The sequence below is a fragment of the Apodemus sylvaticus genome, chromosome 9 (genome assembly GCF_947179515.1).
Source record: "Apodemus sylvaticus chromosome 9, mApoSyl1.1, whole genome shotgun sequence".
In the NCBI taxonomy this organism is placed as follows: domain Eukaryota; kingdom Metazoa; phylum Chordata; class Mammalia; order Rodentia; family Muridae; genus Apodemus; species Apodemus sylvaticus.
In genome coordinates, this window is record NC_067480.1 from 37,940,086 (window position 1) to 37,958,108 (window position 18,023).

General features: G+C 51.3%; 1 protein-coding gene and 1 long non-coding RNA gene across 8 annotated transcripts; both read right to left on the minus strand.

The window, feature by feature from the left end:
• Positions 1–1,392: 1,392 nt before the first annotated feature.
• On the minus strand, positions 1,393–10,622 carry Dnajb2 (DnaJ heat shock protein family (Hsp40) member B2). 7 transcript variants are annotated; one of them, XM_052192434.1, is made up of 10 exons: positions 10,111–10,437; positions 9,518–9,627; positions 7,705–7,758; positions 7,411–7,533; positions 5,885–5,977; positions 5,606–5,708; positions 5,380–5,450; positions 3,404–3,607; positions 2,476–2,503; positions 1,393–2,265 (listed from the first exon to the last, which is right to left on the minus strand). In XM_052192434.1, exons 1-10 carry the CDS (start codon positions 10,173–10,175, stop codon positions 2,190–2,192), a joined length of 927 nt encoding a protein of 308 aa, XP_052048394.1. In that variant the 5' UTR covers positions 10,176–10,437; the 3' UTR covers positions 1,393–2,189. The 7 variants fall into 7 exon arrangements, 6 of the variants coding, with proteins under 6 accessions (XP_052048394.1, XP_052048393.1, XP_052048392.1 ...); XM_052192433.1 differs by adding an exon at positions 10,522–10,622 and having other exon boundaries at positions 1,393–3,607; positions 10,111–10,208; XM_052192432.1 differs by adding an exon at positions 10,470–10,612 and having other exon boundaries at positions 1,393–3,607; positions 10,111–10,208.
• Positions 10,623–15,300: 4,678 nt separating this feature from the next.
• Positions 15,301–18,023, minus strand: LOC127692258 (uncharacterized). The gene is made up of 3 exons (XR_007979437.1): positions 17,744–18,023; positions 17,055–17,198; positions 15,301–16,973 (listed from the first exon to the last, which is right to left on the minus strand). It is a non-coding gene; the product is annotated as an uncharacterized LOC127692258 (long non-coding RNA).

Here is an 18,023-nt window from a genome sequence, read left to right on the forward strand (position 1 = left end):
TGACCGATAATACCTCATGTACAAAGAGAACATGGCATGGCCTTGCTAGCCCAGGCTGTGAAACTTGTATGCAGTGGAGTCGGATTCAAGCCTGGGCAGCCATCCTTCCTAAAGCCTTCCCTCCCACCTCTTAAGCTGCGTTGTGCCCTTCAGCCTCAGGAATGACATTTGGGTCACACAGGACTGAGCTCAGGGCTGTGCGAACCATCCACCCTCTACTGCCTGCCACATCTGAGGCCATAGATACCACAGCTAATTCTTGCAGTGAGGTGCTGGGGCAGGCCACCTGGGGACACTTTCCCCTTACCCAGCCTCTCTGCCCTTTACCCTTTTTTTTTTTTTTTCGAGACAGGGTTTCTCTGTGTAGCCCTGGCTGTCCTGGAACTCACTCTGTAGACCAGACTGGCTTCAAACTCAGAAATCCACCTGCCTCTGCCTCCCAGAATGCTGGGATTACAGGCGTGCATGCGCCACCACAGCCCGGCACCCAGCCCTTTACCCTTAAGGTAGCCCTGTGTTTCTCCCCCAGGAGCCCTCACAGTGATTCCAGACACACACACACACACACACACACACACACACACACACACACACACACGAACTGAGATGAAACCCTGGGTTCATCTGGGCCTGGGGCCACTACCTCATGCTGGAATTCAAATGAAATTCTAAATGCTGGGTTGAGAACAATGCCCATCCTACCTACGGCTCTGCTGAAGCTCAGGTCCAGAGGGCTACAAGACAAAGGCTCCAAGTGGGCAAAGCACCGACCGTTTCTGCAAGGCCCAGCAGATGCTCAGGGTTGGGGCTTGGAAATCCCCCTCAGGGGTGGCTGCTGCTTTCACTTCCAGACATCTGCTAGGCCCTTGACTCCACAGGCCTGGAGTGTGAGGCTGACAGTGAATTCTGGGCTCAGGGAGGCACCAAGGTGCTGGTCTGGTGGTTAGAGGCAGGAGGTGGGGAGGGGCTCCTGGCTCCTGCATCCCTGGGCCTGGACACTGGGGAGGATGGCATTGCGCATGCTCCTGGGTCACGTCCTCTGGAGGGGCTTACTCTCGGGCCCTTGGGTGCTATTTAAAATCATTGGGCATCATCATCTGAGTCCCATGCTTCCAATCAAGTCTTAACTTAGTGTGGGCCCAGCTGTGCTGCAGGTCCCCTTACAAGAGGGAGCCTCAAAATGAAGCTGGTTGTGGGGACCCTGGAAGGGAGAGCCAATAATTATAAGGGTTTCTTTTTCTGTCATCACATGAGACATTTGGAGAGGACAACCCGATCAGGTCAAAGTTTGTGCCTCCAGTTATTTGGCATGGAGGTAGGCATATGTGTCATCTTGTGCCTCCAGGGGGTCTCTCGAGCCATCGTGGAAAGGAGGCACACAGGGCACCGAGCTCTCAAAACTCAGCTTTATTTGCCTCCATTTCCCCCTCAGTCTGAGCTCAGCTCATCTGGCTTTGATGGGGCTCAGAGGCCGGCCACCGCCTGCTCCACCAATCCCCTTGCTGGCCTTGGGCTCCCCGGGCAGGAGGACAGGTGGCTCATGGAGGATGGATTGATGGTAAGAAAGAATGGGCAGCAAGGTCAGAGGTCAAAGAAAGCCATTCAAGCAATATGTCCGACACTCCCGCCACATGCCAATCCTAGCCATACACACTGCAGCCAAGGCAGCCTCTCTCCCACATTTTGCCAGCCCACAGCCATCCAGGACCGTGCCCTACCTACTCAGTCCACTGCCCCATTAGCTTATTCCTCGGACGCCCCAGGCTGCCTGAGGGAAAGCAACCTCTTTCAGATGCTACAGGAATCTGCTCACTCCAACCTGGGTCTAGCAAGAAGTGTCCTAGGAACTAAGGTTCTGGTCATCTACAATTCTCACCACCCGTGCCAATGAAAGACAAGATCTCCTCAATCAGAGAGTGTGACAGACTGGCCAGGGTTGGAACTACATATCCCAAGAAGCTCAGCTTTGTAACTGAGCAGCTCTTCCCCTGGGATAAGAATTATAATGAACCGAGGCCAGGGTACATTGCACTCTGGGACTTGTAGTCCACAAAAGACAGCACTAAGCACCCAGGGAAGAGAGTTCAGAGGCTAAGACTACAGGTGCCTCCCACTCAGTCCCCACCCACCACCCCAGCCCCCAGCTCTACACTCAGCATAAATGAGGGGGAGGTATGTAGTGTTCCCTCCTAGCACACTGGGGAGGGCGCTGTCCTGTTGGAACTGCAGCAACTCTGTTTCCAGGATATCCAGCTCAGAACACATCTGGGGAGAGAGCAGGGGTGGGTGACAGGAGAGAGGGTCAGCGGCAAGCAGATGGAGGATGGAGCTGAGCATGCACTCCTAGGCCAGCCCTGTGGCCGGCCCCTGAGCTCTGATGCGTGATGGGCAGGCAGTACAAATACAGTCCCCACCTAGGCCTCCCTCTGGGTCAGCCTGGCCCTATCCCACCTCTCCAAGGATAGCCAGCCTCACCTCTGCCTAGTCCTATGGCCAGGGCAGGCTGAGGCAGCAGGAAGAAGGGAAGAGGAGTTGACTCTGGTTGAGACTCTGGAGGGCTGAGAGGCTTCCACCCCACCTAGCTAGCCTCCCCGGGAGAGCTTACGGAGCCACTGGCCCCAGCATCTTCCTGGGCTTCAAAGAGAAGGAGAAGGGAGACCTAGCCAAGCAGCAATGAAAGCAAGCGTTGTGGCTGAAGGGCGGGCGGGCGGGCAGGCGTTGCAGAGAGCAGAGTGCAGCACCAGAGGGGACACGAGGCGGTGATGAGAGCTCAGTCTACACAGAAACCAGGAGGGCTGCAGCGGGCCAAGGACAGCAGAGGCTCCACTCGCTCGCACGCTCGCCCGGCCTGTGCTGCTCCCTGGGGAAACTGCCAACTCGAGCTCAGAGCATGCCAGGCCAAGTCCTCCTTCCTTGACAGCATCAGCAACATAAATGGCAGAAAAAGACCGGGCACAAGAGGCCCGCCCCAGCCCCACTAAAGTCCTTCAGCAGTGTCTGGTCCAACCAGTGCCTCTGCGCTCCACGGGCACTGATGCCCCCCCCAAATCCTGGGCTTTACCCAGGGACCTATCAGCCCTGGACAGAGTACAACAAATCCCTGACCACGCTACAGGACAGTGAGCCTGGGAGGGAGATGTGTGGAGGGACAGAGTTTGGAATCCTGCGGCTCGGGCCACACTGTTCTGCACTCCTGACAGTGAGCTGGACTCTGAGTCGGGACCTGAATCAGTCCAGGCTCAGCCTGGTTCTCAGAGAATGAGGCAGCGGGAGGCCTTCTCCTCTGGGGATGGGCTGAGTTTGGCTGCCTCGCCCCTCACCCCCTTATGCGTGCCCCCCACATCAAGGTCTCGGTGCTGGGCCCTGGGCTGCCCATGCTGTCGCTGCTGTGCCCCCCGCCCACCTGCTGGCTTCTGCCCATTTGCTTCCATCTCTGACAGGCTGTAAGCCATGGCAAGCTGCATGTCCTCGTCCTCAGAAAGGTCGGTGTCAGGGGGACGAGAGAGAGAGGTCGGCCGGACTTGCATGACCCCCAACCCTGGGGTGACTGAAGGTTGCTGCTCGCGACGGCTCAGCTCCAAACCCAGTGCCAGGTCATCGGGGACACCTGCAAGGGTCACAACCATCATCAGGTCCCAAACACCAGCGAGAACATCGTGCGGGACCACCTCACCCGGTAATGACCCCCGACCACTTACAAGCCTCCCTCTGGAACTGACACCCATGCAGATTAGGTTACAAGGTCATCCAGCACAGTGCGCAGCCTCCCTTGTCTATGACACAGGAATGAGGAGATTGCCTACACACGCAAAGGTTCCAATGACTAAATATAACCGGTGCAAAGCACTTGAGAGTGCTCAGTATCGGGCAGGTCTGTGGCTAGCCACCGTGACTCAGTTTGACTCCCGGACAGATGCATGCGCAAGGCTCCGTCTCAGACTCTAGTACCTGATTTTGATTCCTGGCTTAATTTATCCCTTTTGTTTGGTAAGTAGAAGTCTTCAGCCAGAGGGTCAGTTAAACATGTCTCAGCTCAGGCCCCTCAAATAAAAAATGGGTAAATATGCTGGGCAGTGGTGGCGTACACCTTTAATCCCAGCACTTGGGACACAGAGGCAGGTGGATCTATAGAATTCAAGGCCAGCCTAGTCTACAGAGTGAGCTCCAGGACAGCCTGGGCTACACAGAGAAACCCTGTCTCAAAAAAAAAAAAAAAAAAAAACAATCCAAAACAAAACAAAAAAAAACAAAAACTGGGTTAATATAATCTGCACGGCTTTTACTCCTGTTATGTCAAGAACACAGGAGGCCTTCGGAGACGGCCTGGATTCAGACCTAAGTTCAGATCCCAGCGACCATGGGACAAGCAGTGTGGGGCAGAGCACACCTGTCACCAAGGTGCTGAGAAAGCAGGGACAGGAGGGTCCCTGGAGCTCACTGGCCAGCCAGGTAAACAGAATCAGTGAGAGACTCTGCCTCAACAACAACAACAAAATAATAATAAGGTAGAGAAGACAAAGGGGGCATGAAGGGCACAGGGACATGGCGTGTGGGGCCAGGGAGGCATTGCAGAGGGAAGGTGGAGTCTGATCAAAATGCATCGTGTGCTCGTATGAAATTCTCAGAAAGTAAATAAGGACTAGGGCCGGAGAGATGGCTTGGCAGGTAAGAGCAGGTACGGCTCCCTGGAGGACCCAAGTTCAGTTCCCAGAATCCCCATCGGGAGGCTCACAACTGCCTGAAACTCATCTCCAAGGGGACCTGGAGGTGCCTTAGACCTGTTAGCACCTGCACAGACACACACACATAGGTGCACACACATACATACAAAACTACACATAATCAAAACTCTTGGCAATTATGTAGATATGAATGTATGTATGTATGTATGTATGTAGGTAGGTAGGTAGATGATAGATGGTTGACAGACAGACAGACATTGACCTTTGGCCTCCACAGGTGCACTCATGGGTTCATGGGTACATGCAGAGTGCACATCACATATACATGCACACACAAGACACACATGCAGAGAGAGAGAGAGAGAGAGAGAGAGAGAGAGAGAGAGAGAGAGAGAGAGAGAGGGAGGGAAGAAGACAAGACAAGAGAGAAAAAGGAGGAAGAGGAAAAGGAAAGGGACGGAAACCCCCACAGTGACACTGTGGACATGCATGTCCTTTAAAAAGTGCAGGCTCAGGCTGTAGCTGGAAGGTAGAGTTTGCCTAGCATGCCTAAGGCTCTGGGTTCAATGCCCAGTATCACAGACACAGAGTGCACATCCTTGTAACTAAGGCATCCCACTGACGGTGCAGTCTGAGACCCGCTAGCTTTCTCCTCCCGCTAACCCCACCCCGGGAGGTAGGAGGCGGTGCCGCTCACCGTTGATTGACACTGACTTCAGCTGTCCATCTTCCTCCACTTCCACCCGCTCCTGCCCATTCTCCATGATCCTGTGGAGGACCGCACAGTTCAGCCAGTGAGCAGACCTCTAAATGGTCCAGGCTCTGAACGGACCAGCGGTCAGGGCAGGTCAAGACAGCTCTTGCTTCTTTCTGTGTCTCCTTCCCAGCCCGTCCACCTGACCGGACCCAGAAGGAGAGCTCACCTGCGTGTGGTGATGCGGCGGCCTTGGACAAAGGTGGTGGACGTAGAAACAGAGCGGAAAGCGCCAGCCCCCGGGCTGAAGGAGAAAGACGAGGAGGAGAAATCTGGCATTGGGACAGAGGGGAGGTGATGAGAGAGAGACTGTTGACTACTTACCACCGTCACCGAAAGCCAGAGTCTTGGGGGCCTCACTCAAACTTGCCTAGGCTAGCCAAAACAAAGCCAATTCCCAAGATTCCAAGACTTGGGATTTGCAAAAATGGACAGGGCCAGTGCTTACCAGAATTGCCAGGAAAAGAGGAAGAGAAAGTGAAGAAAGGGCCCGTGAGTCGGGGACCCTGGTTCTGAAGCTCCGAGAAGACACCCAAGTCATCTGCAAGAAGGTTAAATCTTTGGTGAAGATCTTGCCTCCCAAACGTGTGGCTGTTGCCTTAAAGCCTAGAAATCACACTGACATGCACCCCGGTACCCAGCACACTTCTCAGGTCTCCTGCTTTGGGTTGTGTAAGTTTATAAAATTTTTTAAGATGTTTGTTTGTTTGTTAAGATGTATTTATTTAGCACTCTGGGAGACAGAGGCAGGCGGATTTCTGAGTTCGAGGCCAGCCTGTTTTACAGAGTGAGGTCCAGGACAGCCAGGGCTATACAGAGAAACCCTGTCTCGAAAAAACCAAATCCAAAAAAAAAAGATGTATTTATTTATTCTGTGTATGTGAGCGCACTGTCCCTCTCTTCAGACACACCAGAAGAGGGCATCAGATCCCAGCACAGAAGGTTATGAGCCACCATGTAGTTGCTGGGATTTGAACTCAAAACCTCTGGAAGAAAGAGCAATCAGTGTTCTTAACCTAAGCCATCTCTCCATCAAGCCCCAACGTCAACTTACAAAGTTTTTAAACTTTTTTTTTTTTTTGAAAAATGGTCTCAGTATCAGTAGCTCAGGCTAGCCCCAAACTTACTAAAGATGACCTTGAATCCTTGACCTTGGGCCTCCATCTCCCAAATTTAAAGTTCTTTTGGGGTTTTGAGACAGGTTCTCACTGCATAGCTCTGGCTGGCCTGGAAATTGCTATGTAGAGCAGGCTAGCCTTTAACCCACACAGCGCCTCTGCCTCCTGAGTGCAGGGATTAAAAGTGTACACCACCATGGCCAGCACACAGTGTTGAGTTTCTTACGTGTGTGTGTGTGTGTGTGTGTGTGTGTGTGTGTGTGTGTATGTGTACAACCATGCTTTTAATCAACAGATTCATCCTTGTGCTTTGTTTTGTGGTGCCGGAGACTGAAATCAGAGCCTTGCACACGCCGGACAGGCCTCTACCTCGGAGCCCCTTCCTAACCACCCAGCTGTGCCAACTAGTTGTGTGAGTCTAAGCTAACCAATAGGTTTCTGTTTTCTCGTCTGGAAATGGGGATTAACCTTTCGGGGTTTACAAGAGGCTTTAGGGGATGTAGATTTTTTTGGAATATGTTAGACATTTTAAAAAAAGGTGTCTGTTGTTCTGTGCGATGCTGCTACAGCAGTCACATGATGCTGCTGAATCTTGTTCCACGGGTGGCTGTTGTGGAGGCTTAACAATGTGTTCTTGTTGTCATTTAATAAGGCCAGTCTGTGAAGTGTCACTGGTGTGTCACGTGAGTCCTGCTGTGTGTCAAGTTCTGTCCTAGCTTTCACTGGACCCACGCCTACAACCTCAAATCTTCGGCCTGTGAAATTCCAATTCCATCCCTGGCTCTAGCCTGAGAGATTCCCCAGAGGCCAGACAGCAGGCTGGAGGAGGGAGTGGAGCAGCCCTGAGTCTACGTACCAAAGAGCTCCGAAAAAGGGTCTCCACTCCCGAAGAACTCCCGGAAGACTTCCTCAGGGCTGCGGAAGGTGAATGTGAAGCCAGGCCCCGTGCCACCAGCTTCCGATCGAGAAGGACCACCTCCTGGAGGAGAGTCAGGATGAGGAGGGGGCTTAACGTGGACCGACAGTCCTGAGCCAGGGAAGCCCACCTAAGGCACGGCCAGAAACCCTAGAAGGAGCATGCGCCGCCAGAATTTGCCTGCCCCTCCCTCCCTGACCAACTCCCATGCCGGCACCCCACCACTCCACCTACCTGCCCCCGTCAGTCCTTCCCGGCCATAGCGGTCATAGATCTCCCGTTTATGCTCTAGAAGAAGAGATCTGGTCATTCCTCCCCTTTAGAATAGCTATCTCCCGTCCTGGGCTAGGACAAATGTCAGAAAATGCAACTTGGGAGACGGCAGGGTGTCCCGGGGGCGTGGCTCCAGCAGGTGGCTCATCTATCTATATAGCAGACATACTAATAGCGACCACTCCGAGCCATTGGAAGAATTTAAAGGAGACAACACACCAAACTGCCTAGCACATAATACAATAAATGCAAGCTAGGGACTGTGGCAGAGGTAGAGACCCTGTCTAACAGGAACTAGACCCTAGGTTCAACGCCCAGCTCCACAGGAATAAGTAAATAAATGTCAGCTAATTATACCGTATGATTAGTAGTAGGCTTACCCTAATCAAGCCACTTCCACAGAGACCAGCTAGGACCACAGCAAAAGCATGCGTCGCCCTTCCCAGGTAAGCAGTTCTCCTTGGAATACTCTTCCCAGTGTATAACCTGGCTCTGCATATAGCTGGCTACTGGTCGGTCTTCTCTGACCAGACTATGATAAACCACAGGATGAGACAGGGCCTGCTTGTCCGCCACTGCCTTCCTAGTACCCCGAAATACCTGGCACAGTACGTTTAGGGAATATTTTGTGGGATGTTCTGGGATCGTTTGCGGGTTTTGTTTTTGGTATTTTGAGACAGGGTCTCATTCTGTATCCAAGCTGTCTTCACCCTCTCCATAATCATCCCACCTCAGCCTCCACAGTGCTGAGGCGACAGGTGTGAACCACTGCCCACATCTAAGAAATACATTAATTTTAAAGTTACCGTTCATGTAGCCCAGGATGGTCATGAGTTTGATATGTGGTCAAGGAAGACCTTGAACTTTCCACCCCCTGCTCTTGTCTTGCATTGTAGGATTACAGGCATTTTATGTGGGGCTAGGGATCATCTCAGGGCCTTGTCTGACAAAGCTACAGCCTCAACTATTGGTTGTTGTTTTGAAGTTTGTTTACTTATTGAGACAGGACCTTTGACCTTTAGATCCTCCTGCCATACCTCTTAAGTGCTGGAATTATAGCCATATCTAGTCATCTAGTCAGAGTGCCTTTTTTGGGGGGAGGGGGGTTCAACACAGGGTTTCTCTGTATATTCAGAATTTTCTCTGAATGATTGAATGACCTGGGTCTGGAATTAAGGCTTAACAGTAGAACACTTGCTTTAGCATGCCTTAGGCAGAGAAAAGGAAATTCACCTGTCAGACCTGGATTTATATTTTAGCCCAAGCAATGGGCAAATTAGGGCTCAGCGGTTAAGAGCACTAACTGTTCTTGCAGAGGTCCTGAGTTCAATTCCCAGCAACCACACGGTGGCTCACAACCATCTGTCATGGTATCTGATGCCCTCTTCTGGTGTGTCTGAAGACGGCTACAGGGTACTCATAAAAATAAAAATAAGTAAATCTTAAAAAAAAAAAAAAAGAAAGAAAGAAAGAAAGAAAAGAAAAGAAATGGGCAAATCATTTCATTTCTCTCAGCCTCAGTTTACCAGCCTATAACATGGGGGTGATAAGCCTTCCTGGCAGGAAGGCTGTGTGACCCTGATCAGGACCCAAACTGCTTTCTGAACCCTGAGAGACAGACATAACCTGCCCTGCTGTAGGAAGAAGCAATTAAAAGCTGTCTAAGATAAAATCACGGAGGAAACAGGGGATGGAGGCTTGGCTTTAGGCTGGAGCATGATGAGTTAACGGAAGCAGGGGGACATGCTGTTCCCTGCAGGCCCCCAAGCCTTACTGTCAGATAGTACTTCATAGGCCTCTGCCACCTCCTTAAATTTTTTCTCAGCAAACTCTTTATTATCCGGGTTCTTGTCTGGGTGCCACTGCAGAGCCTTCTTTCGGTACCTGCAGGAAGTGAGTGCAGAGGGAGAGTGAGGGGACTGATGCAGGCTCTTCCCACCTCAACACCCTTTCACTGCCCCATCCCAGAATACCCATGCATTCAGGGGTTTCTCTCCCTGCGGTGTGTCAGGGATGAGAATAAAGAGGAAAGTCCTGCCCTAAGCCCTTTCTTGGGGTTCGTTCGATAGAGCGATCTATAGCCACAGGGAGAAAGGGGGCCCCGCCTACCTCACAGAACCTGGGCATTTTAGCACTGCAACCTGGGCAAGCCCACGAGTAGGAGCCTCTGGAGGAGAGGGGTGTCTAGCGGGCCCTAAAGAAGGTCAGCTCTTCTTCCCTGGCTAGACTTGGTCTTCGTACTTTCCCAAGGGTCTCCTTCCCGCCCCCCCTTCAGCCAGCCCTCGAAAAGCCCCCCCCCCGCGCGCACTCAGCAGGGGCGGAGAACAAGGGTCAGAGCCTCTCTGTAACACAGCCAGAGGCACTTACGCCTTCTTGATGTCATCAGGGGACGCACTCCGCGGTACGTCTAGAATCTCGTAGTAGGATGCCATGGCAACTCAGCCGTCAGACGGCCCTCCTCCAGGCTGCGGGAGAGAAGGGGTCAGGCCGACCGAGGCACCGCAGCTCCCTGCGGCCGCCACCCCCGGCCGGCAGCAGACACTGCGAGATGGAATCGAGCCGGGGGGCCACGCCTGCCGCGGTGACTAGGCTCCTTCGCAGCCTTTATCTGGTCCCGCAGGCCGGTGCCCAGGGCTATCTCAAGGCAGGAGGGGGGAGCCCTACCCGAACCCCCTAACTCCGGTAACCCGATCTGAGCCCCCAACCTGACCCAGCTGGAGCCGCACCTCCTCTGCCGGGAGTCCCGCCCCTGCCCCCCGCGGGGGAACCGCCTAGCACCCGCTCTCCGGCTCGCGGCCGCTGCGTACGACGCGCCAGGCTGGGTTGTGTGCGCAAGCATGCGTCAGCGCCGTGGAAACTACTAGACTCAGAGAGGGCCGGCTCGGCCGGTCACACGAGGGGGCGGGAGGGGGGCGGTGGCGCTGCAGGGGCTGCTGGGAGATGGGGGCGGAGCCGTTTATTTTAGTTTTGCACCCAGGCGACGTCATTCCCAGGTGGGACTTTGGGAGGCTGAAATCGCCTACATCCTTCCAGCCATGACGCAGTCTCTCAAACACAGGCAGAAGGGCTGTCCGCAAGCTAGGTGCGGGTCCCCTGTCTTTCTGTCGCTGGCCTCCAAACATGCTTCATGATCTCTGAGTACCACATCCCCCCCCCCCCCCAGGCCATCACCTCTAGGACTCACCGAGTCCCCTCTGGGCCTTAACTCCACCCCTTCTTCATAGCCTAGCTCCTGCACCAAGTCTTCAAAAGAGGCTGCCTTGGCTCTCCAGAGTAGGTCAGACCTGCTTTTTATAGAGTCTCGTGGCATTTCCTTCTCCACACTTGTCAGAGCCACAAATTAACACTTATTTGATCATCTACCTCCCCCAGTAGAATGTAAACTCCGCAAGGTAAGAATTGTGTCGTCCTTTAGTCTTTAGTCGGAATTGAAAAGTATCAGTTGGACAGCTGCTTACAAGCTGATTCCAAGTAATACTTGGAAGACTTTTAACATTTTTGACCTAGAAAGGATGAGGTTGAAGAGCTATTAAAAGGATATTAGTAGACTCAAAGTTTCTTTTCCATAACTGATCTAGCATAGATCTATTCAACCTCGAAATGATTCCTGGATTCAGACCTCAGGAAAAAGGGAACCTTCCAGAAATGGGTCTCATTTTAGTCCATCTGGCCGATTCCTAGGCATTAGTGTACTTACTGTTTTCTATTCAGTGGATGCTGCCAGAAGGTACCAAGACTGTGAGGCTACGGGTAGAGCTTAGGGGTAGAGTGCTTGCCTGGCAGATGCCAGACCTTACTTAGCCTCAATTTCCAGCACTAGGGGAGGGATAAAGCCTGCACAAAATGTGACGACCCCCACCCCTACCCCAGTCCCTACTAAGAGAGCAGCCTGTCAGCAGAACCCACTGGGAAACTCAGGACTCTTGAGAGCAGGAAGACCTGCCCTTGCAGTCCAATGCTGCTGTGTGACTTGGGAACTTCCAAGGGCTGTTTTCCTCCTTAAATATAGGTAGCACCTAGAGTTGTTGGAAGTCAAATGAAGCATGGTTTATAGAAGGTGTTATTAGCATGATGCTTTCTGGTGTCACACATGACCCAAGCAGGAATGGTTGTATGAGTCCAGTCAGTGTTTCAGGATGGGTGACCTGGGGACATCTCATCAAAGCAACAGCTTGGGCGTCACCCGAGAGAAGGCAGCAATCTCTTTGTTCCCCTTTCCTGACTCCCTGCCTTCTGAACTCCTGCCTGTATTTGGAGACTAAGAGAATTTTGGTCGTTTCAGCCTTAATAAGAGATAGGTATCCACCACAGAACTTCGAGGCTCTCGCCTCCCTGGTCGAAGGGTGCAGGCACAAGATGAGTTCGGCCAATGAGAAGCCACTGCTAAGTGGGACTTCAAATCTGGACAGAGAAAGGGAACATGAAGGTGAAGGTGGCTAAGAATTTATTTCTGTGTGGCGCAGGGTGCCGTGGGTCCTTCAGCGGCCTCTTGTGCCTGGAGGAAGAAGTGTCACTCCCTGTGCTGAGGACAGATCATCATTGACAGGAGGGAGGAGGGGACAGGGCTACCAGACCTCCTTTGACACTGCTGTTTGTGGTTTGGCTGCCCGTCCTGCATTGACTGAGTAGATGTGAGTTCCATACGTTGCTAATTTGAGGGTTATTTAGTGGCAGGAAATGGTTTAGTTTAGTTTTGTTTTGCTGTTGGTTTAATTTATTTGAGTTAGCTTCTGCTGTTTGCAATAGTTCTGACTGACCCAAGGACCAAGTACTTACATTTGGTTTAAACAAATCAAGAGTAAGTAAATTACTCCAAAATCTTCCAAGTTTTTGCTATTTCTCTCTTCTCTCATCTCAACACACAGCAGTCTAGCACCTAGTATGTTGTATTAAGAAAAGCCAGGCTGGAGAGATAGCTCAGTGGTTAAGAGCACTGACTGTTCTTCCAGAGGTCCTGAGTTCAATTCCCTCACATGTTGGCTCACAACCATCTGTAATGGGATCCGATGCCCTCTTCTGGTACAGTGTACTTGCACATATTAAATCTAAAAAAAGAAAAAACAAAAGCCAAGGGTAAGATGGCTCGGTGGCAGATGGCTCAAGGGTAAAGGTACTTGTCACTAAGCCTGATGGCCTGAATTCAGTTCCCTGGCTGTACAAGTTTCCACAAGTTCTCCACTCGGGTGCTACAGTGTACCTGTACTGTAGTCTAAATCCATATTGTAGTCTCAACTCTTTGGAAGGCTGAGGAACGAGGTTCAAAGCCAGCCTAGGTAGTGAGTTTCAGACCAGCCTGGACTGCAGAGTGAAGACCTGCCTACACAAAGAAACCAAGGGAAAAAAGAAAGAATTCGAGAGGCCGAGACAGAAGGGTCAAACTTAGAGGCTAGCCTGGGCTATGTAACCAATAGAAAAACATTTATACCTTGACAAGGTATACCTAGCAGAAGCAGATAAAGGCTTACTTTTCTTTGTTCACAAAGAAAGTCAAAGAAACGCCGGGCAGTGGTGGCACACGCCTTTCATTCCAGCACTTGGGAGGCAGAGGCAGGTGGATTTCTGAGTTCGAGGCCAACCTGGTCTACAGAGTGAGTTCCAGGACAGCCAGAGCTACACAGAGAAACCCTGTCTAGAAAAAACAAAACAAAAAAAAAAGATATTAAGAAAGAAAGTCAAAGAATTTGTAAGACAAACTTATTTTTAAAAATTTAATACCTGAATGTACCACACTTCCAGGATTCAGTGTAATTTTTATAAACCCATTTTTAGGGGAAGGGAGGCATGGTCCGAGAATAGAGTCAGGTGAGGAGATTTCTTAGTGCTTGTGAGAAAACTCCAAGAAATAAAGACAAGGGTCTTGTTGTGCCCCCCACCCCCCAGCCTTTGAGTGGGGAAATTCAGACCTCGGGGCTAGGCACAGTCTCCCACCTAGGGTGGAACTATTCTTCACCTAGTACTTCACCAAGGTGAAGTCTATTCTTCCAGATCTGCAGCTTCCTGAATTAAGCTGGTGACCCACCAAGCAGTCGAACAGCCAAACCGGTTCTCCTGAACAGACCCTGGAATTTTGAGGGGGAAGGTTGGTCCCACACACACACCTTTAAATTCTAAGTCGGCCATTAAAATTCAGGCCTGGATCAGCAATAAGGGTGTCTTGGTTTCAATCCTTTCTTGTAAGTTCTTCCCATCCATCCCCAGCTCCCTCTCCAGGTAACCCATCCGACATAGCTGTGGGAAGCTACATCTTGTGACCTCGGTTTCCTCAAAACGTGAGATTATTCTTGGATTATGCTTTTGTGCCCCTCCCAGGTGTAGCAGGTAGGTTTATGTGCTTCTGTGGAAAAACATGGTTTCTGTCAAATGCGGCTTGTCTCCCACCTTTGGCTGGTCCTTGTGACTGCACCCTTCACTCATGAGGCTTCTCTTGACCCCTCAGCGTATACATTGTCTGATGCTCTGAATAAAGAGTTGGCTGTGGTGTGACACTGGTCTGCCTCATTCAACGGCTCGCTCCCCGGGCCCCGCCACCTCTAGAGTGGCACATGTTTTCGGGAATGTTGAGGCAAGGTCTCATCTAGCCTAGGCTGGCCTTGAGACTTCCTAAGTAACTCAAGCCTTGAACTCTGACCCTCCTGTGTCCATCTCCCAGGCTTTGGGTTTGCAGCTGTGAGCCACCATGCCTCAAATGCAATGTAATTTTGGTTTACAAAAGAGTTCCAGGATAGCCAGGGCTGTACAGAGAGGGAGGGAGAAAGAGGGGGGAGAGAGAGAGAGAGAGAGAGAGAGAGAGAGAGAGAGAGAGAGAGTATTTAAAATAATCAGTGGTGCCATATTCCTGATAGAGCACACCTTTTAAGCTCAGCAGTCAGGAAGCAGAGGCAGAGGATCTCTATGAATTTGAGACCTGGTTTACAAAGCAAGAACTACTTAGCCATTGACTCAGAAAACCAAAAATAAAAAATGAATAAACAGTGGAAATTATGTTGAAAATAAACAGGGACTGGAGAGATATGTGATTCAGAGTCCTCAGTGCTCTTACAGTTGACATGTTTGGATCCTCGTAGCCATACTAGATAGCATCCAAATACAACCTCCTGCAAACCTCCTGCCTCAGGAGATCTGATGCCCTCCCCTGACCTCTGTGGGCACCAGTATGCATAGGCACACACACACACACACACACACACACACACACAGAAACACATTGCTTTTAAAGTAAGTCCTTTTTTATGTTTTGTTTGGGGTTATTTTTTGGCATCAGGGTTTCTCTGTGTAGCCCTGTCTATCCTGGAACTCACTCTGTACCTCACAAGGACCAGGCTGTCCTTGAATTTAGAGATCCACCTGCCTCCTGAGTGCTGGATTCAGAGTCATGTACCACCATGCCAGACTTTTAAAAAAAAAGTCTTTAAAAAATTTCAGGTGTGGTGGAACATACCTGTAATCCCAGCACCTAGGAGGATCGTGAGCTGAAGGCCAACTTGGATTTCATAACAAGACCCTGTCCCAAAAGGAAGGAAAAAAAATAAACACAGAATAATGTTAGGTTTGGTCCCCGCCAAGAGAATCAGATAAAGATTTATTATTGCATTTCACAAAACGCTGTTGGTACCTTTTGAATCCTGAAGCATGCGCACATTAAGTATTCCAATACACACGAAAAGTTAAAACCTAGTTGGGGGATTAGGGCAATGCCAAGGAACTCCATATGTAAAGTCATAAAATCACAGACGTGGGCTACTGGGCAAAGCAGCTCACTCCAAGGGCCAATGAACACAGGGACAGATGGAAGATAGGACCCAGGGAAAGCCAGTGAAAGGAACGCGTGGAGGTTCTAGAAGGTTCTGGATGTCTGTGACCTAAGCCGGAAGGCGTGGCAACAGCCACCCCCAGAGGAGGGAGGTGGGGCTTCAGAAGGAGATGGACGAGAAATACACCTTTGGAGACAAAGACAGATTCCTGACACAGCAGAGGCAAGGCCCAAGGCTGGGCACCTGGCTCCTGAGCCTACCTGCAGGAGGTAATTGCTCCCTGGCTTTAGAAGTGTGAAGGATGAAAGCATTTCCTTGCGTTGAGGGAGTCCTCAGGAGCCAGGCTGGGTGGTGCTCTTGGCTGCCCCAAGGGAGCTGGGTTGGTCCCTTCCCACACTTACACCCCATCCAACCCAGGCCTGTCGGTGCATGCCAGTGGGAGCACGGGGATGTGTGGACTAGCTAGGATGCATAACTGAAAGGAGATAGCCACAGAGACAACCAGGTTGGGCTGGCTAGTGCCAAGCAGAACGGAGCACTGTGCCTGTCTGTCTGGAAACTCAGCCGAATTGGCAGGTGACTGACTTTCTTCTTAATCCTCCTGATGGAGGATTAGGCCAGGCCTGGGCTCTTACCACACCTCCGTTAAGACAGGAGACTCTTCCCAAGGGCAGCGGCGGCCCAAAGATTGTCCGCAAAGAAGCCTCTGTCCTGGCTCAGGCCCTGTCTCATCTGGTGCCTTGATGCCCTCAATCCCAGAGTCAGGACAGAGGAGTTGGCAGACGTTACCCCCTCCCTGCCCCCAAGGTGCCTGAGTCACTGTCTAGGCATTGGGCACCTGACAGGCCTGAAAGAGGTGGAGTCTGGCTCCACTGTGGACAAGAGAAGCAGTGATCTGAAGCAGACAGAGCACCAACCAGAGCACCAGGCAGCTCAGACTTGCCTGGGTTTGAACCCTGCTCCCTCTGTTTCCTAGCGAGGTAACCTTGGGCAAGACCCAGCGCCGCTTGAGGCCTCATTTCCACAACTACAAAACAGGCATCCATGTAACACTTCCTTAACAATTAAAATGTCACCTGACTAATGCAGCAGGCAACATTTGGGGGCACCAATATTAGAGTGCTGAGCAGCAGACCTCCTCTCCATGGAGCCTGCTGTAGCTATAATGACTACATGCATTTTAGGTTTCAACAAGATAATATAAGGTATCCCGGGGATGCTGACAAGCCACTGTAGCTTGTCCAGAGTGCTGGTTGGTTATAAATGTTAACTTGACGCAACCTAGAGTCACCTGGTGTGCCGGCTAAGTCCCTGTCAACTTAACAGAAGCTCGAGTCATCAGAGAGGAGGGAGCCTCAAATGGAATAAAGTCTCCATAAAACCAGGCTGCAGGCAATCCTGTAGAGCATTTTTCTTAGTGATTCATGGGGGAGAGGCCAGCCCATTGTGGGTAGGGCCACCCCTTGGAAGTCCAGGGTTCTGTAAGAAAGTGGGGTGAGCAAGCGATGGGGAGCAAGCTAGTAAAGTGTACCCCTCCATGGCCTCTGCATCAACTCCTACCTCCAGGTTTCCGTTGGGGTTCCTGTCTTGGCTTCCTTTGATGATGGATCACAATGTGGAAGTGTAAGCCAAATAAACCCTTTCCTCTCCAGCTTGCTTTTTGGTCATGGTGCTTCTTCCCAGGAATAGAAACCCTTAAGATACCTAGGAAGAAGGAATTTCCAATTGAGGAATTTCCCAGATCACATTTTGTCTGTAGCTACATCTGCAAGAGATTGTCACGATTGATAATTGATGTAGAAGGGTCCATCTCTCTGTGGGTGGCACCATCCCAAGACAGGGAGGTCTGGGCTGGACAAAATAAGTTTAGCTGAGCACGAGTCACAGAGCAAACCGGTAAGCAACATCTTTTATGGTTTCCGCTCCAGGTTCCTGCCCCGGATGCACTGTGACCTGAGGGTGTGAAATAAAATAACTCTTTTCCTCCCCAAGCTGTTTTTGGTTACGGTGTCGTGACATTTGATGAGCTTCATCTAACGTATTGTTTATCCTGTCTGGGCGTGCTTCCTACTGATATGAAAGGGGATGTAGTGTATGACCTTGGGACTCAGGCATTGTATGACCACCATCTCTAGCTCTGGAGTTGAAGTTGGTTGCAGAAGTCAGAAAGCTGTGACGATTGACCCCAAAGCCCTTCGGCGATGAAGTAGTTCTACTGCACACTTGGGGACACACTGATCACCGCTCACCAGTCACAGTGGTCTCCAGGCCCACAAACACTGCACCGGGCACATAGAAAGCCTCACTTTCACTAAAAATATGAAGGTCAGGAATCAGGAACCGTCCCCTCCACTGATGGGTTGTCACTGAGCATCTGTCCATCCGGTTGGATCCCGTATTCTAGGCAGTAGAGCTCCCAGTGGGCATTGGCCTTCTACACACTGGACTGCCCCAGCGGACTGAGGCGCACTCACACGGGGCAGGCAGAGGACAGCTTTGGAGAAACCTGGACCTAGCGTAAACACAAGC